Below are 5,959 nucleotides of genomic sequence, written 5' to 3'. Positions count from 1 at the left end.
ATCAAATTATTAGTTATTTGCATATTTGTTAAAGTGATAACGTTAGATATTTCTGTATAGTTGGTTAATATTCCATAAAACTGCAGCTTTTTATCTTTGAGTAACTTAGTAAATAGCATTGGTCTGGAATATTTTCTTTTTGGATCTTGCTATATTCTTATTTTAATTACATCTGAGTTGACAGGTAGTATTGATTTTTTTGGGGTAATTGAAAATGTAATATGTTAGCAGAATACTGTATTTGATTATAGTGCATGATTGTTTACATGTTGCTTATGTTTATTAGTTAGACTACCAGCCTATGTTTCAGTATTAACTCAACTTAATTGCTGAACTTCGGTTGTTCATATTGTCATGATGAAGTTATTGATTGTGTAATCACTACTGTGTATTTTGCCATTAGCTATACCGTTATTTTATGTTATACTAGCTGAGTACCTGGCGTTGCCCGGTCTTCCTATCTAAACCTTGTGAGACAGGAAAGCAACAATGATGCTCTGGTGCTCATCCCATCTCCATATTCCATTGTCATATCCCAACATCATATCTTGTCCTCATATTCATCCCTTCCTCATATTCATTCCTCAAATCTTGGCCCCATATCATGTCCTCATATCCCATCCTTATATTAATTTCTCATATCTTGGCCTTCTATCCTGGCCTCATATCCTGACCTCATATTTTAAATTAGATATATATTTTTTTTTTTCAGCAACACATCTATCTTCTATCTGTTATAAACTTTTATAGATTCTATTGCAGGAACAAGTAAAACTAAGAAAAATGCCCTAATTACCTTTAGGCACTAACCTGCAGGCACAGTGTGAACAGTAACCAGATTCCAGAACAGAAAGTAATTCATAACATAATTTATTGCAAATGGACAGTGAACATTTTGAGTGAATAGCACCAATTGTCATTAGGTCTTGACGAAGAGGGGTGTCTTCCCTTTGAAATGTGTTGTCCACTGTCCGTTTGCGTTTATAATAAAATAATTTATTGTTTATGACTTTCTTGTTCAAAATCTTGCTACTGTTTATACTGTGCCTACAGGTTAGCACCAAAAGAGCATCAGTTTTTTTTCAGTTGGAATTTGGTATACGGGTTAAATGCTTGCAGCTCCCCGGCTATATATACATACAAGGTCTACATTGATGTTGTGCTCATAGTACAACATCTAAAGGTGAGCGCATTTCTTACTGCTTTACTAACCATAGAGCGAGAGATATTGGCACGTGTTGTGCTGTCTTTTGTTCTTGTTTTTTATATATACGTATAAACAACCTTTATAGAGATGTTATAATATCCACCTTTAGGATTGTTGCCTGTTTAACAACGACTCTTGCATTTTTAATTTTTTTTAAATAAAGCTTGTCGCTTTAAAGCTGACAAAACTGTACTTTTCAAAACCTTTTTAAATTGGCCTTTCTATTTTTCAGCAAAGTGTCAAGAAGATGGGGCAGAGCTGCACAAGTGACACAGCCTGGCATGCCTCATCGCTTACTCTCATTTTCCAGCCTCTCATTGACTAATATACAAGGCTGGGTTTACAATGAGGAAGAGGGTGGGAGATGAGGGTAAGGCTGCATTCACATCACGTTTAATGCCTGAGCAGATCTGAGTCACTATCTGACTCCAGTCGGCTCATTCAAATGAATGAGATGTGGTCCGGGTCCGGCTGGGATTCGGGAGCGCCCAAGTTTCCCAGTCGGATCCAGTCACCGTAACTACAAAACGTGGTTGAAGTGAGGAGGCTTACAAGACTGGAGCACTTGTGCAGCTCTGTCCAACCTACATTTCACTTGGCTGAGAAATAAAAAAGCAGATTTCATAAGTTTGGCAACCACTATCATGTCATGGACATGTACAGTTTGCTTCATCTATCTAACGCTGTATGCAAAAAACTGAGGTAACAGATTATTTTATAGGGGACAATAGCCATAAAGTTGTGTTTAAAATATAAGTCTGTTTGTGACCATTCAACCACTCAAGTGTCTCCCTTCTGGGAAGAACTGTTACTACAGTTTTCTCATCTGGACTTGTTGGAAAGTTGATAAGAAAAAGTCTTGAGTTCCTCCAAGTGACTGTATATATGTGTCTCTGAACTTTTCAACTAAAGGGGTGGGGATTGATATTTATGGTTTTTCATGTATACAGAGCAGTGAGGAAGGTTCCTTCTACAGCTATGTAGTTGTTATATGGCCAGACACAGGACTGTGACATGGTTGAAGAGGTAAACTGCTTATCTCTTGGGACTCTTTCAGACTGTGTTTTCACTTGGCAGGTTTATATATATATATATATTTTTATTTTTTTTTTAGAAAAACTGCCCCTGCGTTTTTTGAGCCAAAGCCTGAAGTGTATTTCAAAGGAAGCGAGTCTGTGGTGCAGTCTTTAGTGGCATGGATTCTCTGGTGAAGTTCCTGGAAACCATATTTTAGTCAAAAACCACATTGCAAACTTGAAGCAATTTGCAAAAGTATGTTTGGTTTAGCTGTGTGGTTCTGGGTGTAGGAGAACTCTTAGGCTATTGTCAGCACTGTCAGCACTTTGTATTTTAAGTATAGCTAATACAATGGTCACAATCAGAAGCTCATGTCCTCTTTCATGCATAGTAGTGACAGTGTAATGATGTGAAGTAGCTTTCCATTGACACAGCTATGAATCATGCTAACAGAAAATCGTGATGAAATTGTTGGTTTATGCAGTAATGTAAATCACAATAACAAGTCTAAATGTCTCTCTTTCTTTATCTGTCCTCTCATTACGTTGTAATAACTATACTCTACACATTCTATATTCTGTGTGTCCAGGCCATGAAACACTTTTACTGCTACATTACTGTAAATGGGTGGACAAATTAAGTTGTCCAAAAATTACCTGTAGTCTGAAGTACTTCAGCTAAAGTCATCAATATTTAATACAAGTGAATTGTCCAAACAGTAGTAAAACACATTATAACTGGTTAATGGTGTAAATGTCCTCTCCTGGGGATTGTAAAAGAATGCCTCCAGTGATTGCTTACAAGAGATTTATCTCTTATTACAACTATCTAGATAAATGTTTTATACCACGTCTCATGAGAACCCATCTCCTGACTACAACTTATTGTATTCTACGTGTAAAATAACTCTTCTAAAGGTACCCACTCTCCTTGTGGAAATTAAACAAAAGGTAGTGGGAATTAAAGACAATGGTCCGCAACTATGAGCTATCCATTTGTGTCTGCAGCTCTTATCAGCACATACAGCTGACAGATTCTCTTTAAAGTGTACCTGTCTTGGCAAAAACTTTTTATACAATGTAGATGACATTATATGTATATCTGTAATATTTATTTGTTTAAAAAATTGTATATTATTGGGTGAAAAATGCTGTCCCTGCGGCTATTGCCTGTGTGTCTCTGTGCGGAGACAAAATACAGGAAGTGTGGGCAGGACAAGCAGGGCTCCTGGTTTGTCAATCAGGCTGTTCTGTGATGTCCTATGATTATGCTCCAAACTGAATGCAGATCATGCAAAATTGTATGTCAATTGCTACAAATAGGTGTGGGCCTGGTGTGTCTGATTTAGCAAATACATGGATTCCAAGTAAAATAATTCTGTGGTACCTTTTCTTAAAATACTCTGTCATGCCATTCCTCTGTCATTCCTCCTTTAGATATATTAATACATTTTTCTATTAAAGCAATGTCACTACGCACTATTGGATAGTGTCTTGAAAGGACTTGATGGCCATGTATCTTTTTCCAACCAAACTAAGTAACAATAACACACCTTTTATTTTTAAAAGGCAATCATAACATCCTAATATCATGTTTATCACACATTTCCAGGAGGTATTACAGAGGAAATACATAATCAAGAAAAGTAAAACACAAAAGGCCACACATGGGTATGTTAATTGGCAAGTACAGTCAATAGGTTATTAGAAGTTTTACTAAAATCAGTTGATATACCTGAACCAGAAGTTATGTAATACAGCTGTAACAATCTAGACAGATTTTTAAGATGCTCTTAGAGCTTCCACAGTGTCTTTAGGCAATGAAACACGCTACTCTTAAGAAACAAACCTGATAACAAATCCATTGCAAGTGCTGCTGTTTCACAGTACTCAGCATGAAGAATATTGATTGTGTACTATGATCCTTATTGGAGGGCTCAGAAGTATCAGTGGTTAAACAACGAATCACACTTCGGTTCTGTCTCCAGAATCTGCTTGAGATCACAGAGCAGGAGGGGCAGAATGAATTTAAAAGCACCATGTCTAGGGCACTGAAGTCATCACCTGATAGACCTAAGGACAGAAAGAAGCAGAGCTAAACTTTCAGCACCATGAACAGTTCCTCAATACTCTTCAGGCTCCTGTGTGCCAGCATCCTCCTCTCCTGCCTCTGTCATGGCCAGTCTTCCAGGGAAACCTCTGTAGAAGATTTTGATGTAAAGAAAATTCCATCCTCTTCAGAGAAAGAGCTGGTTTGTTTTTCTTGTATTTTTATTATTGTATTTTGGTAATGATGTTGATCTTATGCTTATACTTGAAATGACTTTTTGAAGCACTTTAAGATTTTTTCATTTAGGCTTAACTGGTATTGTGTTAGGACTAGTAGTTATAACACTTGTATACATATTATGTTTGTTGTTATTATATTATGGAATTTTTATTATGGTTGTAAACCTATATGTGTTCGTTTAGGTAGAGGCAATGGAGGAATTATTGGGAAAATTTCAGGACAGGTACCCTGCTTACCAAAAGAGAGCTCAGATTCCTTTGGTGAGAACCCTTAACTTTTATTATTCTTAGTAAAAATGTGTGTTCTATATCTATATACTAGTACAGTTTAAGAAAACATTAGCCTGAGATTTCTATGTTATTCTAACATTCCACAGATGGTAGAGCAGGTTAGGACATGTAGATCTATAAAGGTTTGATAGATACACATTGTATATATTTTAATGCAATTATATAAGTATAACATTTTAACAAGCATTCATTAATTTATATATACATTATACATTTAATGCATTGTTTATGTATAAGCTAAAATTATTTTTGTTAGTATGAATGAATCTAATAAACTCTTGTAATATTAAGGATTGACAGATGTCTAAAACTTTGTCAACAACAGCTGGTGGTAAGATGTCATTGCTAATAGCACCCTCTACAGTTACATGCGTTGTAGAATAATATAAAGATAACCTAAACATAAAGTAACATCCCTCTATGCTGTCTCTTTATCCCCCCGCTCAGTGTGATATCGGAGAGAGATGTGCAGTGAAGCAAGGTCCCAGAATTGGCAAGCTATGTGATTGCTCCCGTGGATCATCTTGTAACTCTTTCCTCCTGAAGTGCATATGAAATAGACAAGCATACAGTGAAGCCATAGCATTTCCTGACAACATATCAAGTAACAGTTGTCTTCAACAGATCAACAACAGCAGAAGCTCTACATTGCCTGTCTACATAAAACAACTCATTTTATTTTTAAGGAAACACACAACATAACTGTACACCTGAGATCCGATTATCCTCAACCTTCTTAGAGATTACGAGAGGCAAGATAGTTATATTTACTTCATTTTTTTTTCAAGTGTCAATAAATGTGTCATTACACTTTATAGTTGATATTCTTTATTTAGGCTGTAAATGTTATTTAAGATAATACTATCTTAATAATAAATTATTTCTAATTTGGACAGACAATATTTTATGTATTCCCATTAAAACATACAATAAATTACATATTATAACTTGTCTACATTGAATGTGTTATTATAATGCAACTAGAATAGTTGTATTTGTAGTCATTTACAGTGTAACAACACTTTTATCTGCAAAATATTTGTATTGAGAATCTGTTTGTCACTGGATTCCAAACTATTTTTTTAACTCCTATTAGATCAGTTCTTTAACATTGTGAGTAACTTGTACATGGCATAGTTAGAATTAAATTTATTTG

At 35.5% G+C, this 5,959-nt stretch overlaps 1 protein-coding gene across 1 annotated transcript; it reads left to right on the top strand.

Annotated features, from left to right (window-relative positions):
- Window positions 1–4,276: 4,276 nt before the first annotated feature.
- LOC130368447 (cocaine- and amphetamine-regulated transcript protein-like) lies at window positions 4,277–5,750 on the top strand. Its single transcript, XM_056572119.1, has 3 exons — window positions 4,277–4,475; window positions 4,696–4,773; window positions 5,251–5,750. The coding sequence occupies exons 1-3, from the start codon at window positions 4,335–4,337 to the stop codon at window positions 5,356–5,358; spliced, it is 327 nt and encodes a 108-aa protein (XP_056428094.1). The 5' UTR covers window positions 4,277–4,334; the 3' UTR covers window positions 5,359–5,750.
- Window positions 5,751–5,959: the final 209 nt, after the last annotated feature.

The sequence above is a fragment of the Hyla sarda genome, chromosome 4, assembly GCF_029499605.1.
Source record: "Hyla sarda isolate aHylSar1 chromosome 4, aHylSar1.hap1, whole genome shotgun sequence".
Taxonomy (NCBI): Eukaryota; Metazoa; Chordata; class Amphibia; order Anura; family Hylidae; genus Hyla; species Hyla sarda.
Note: the sequence above shows the minus strand (reverse complement) of the source record. Positions and strands in the feature narration are given on the sequence as shown.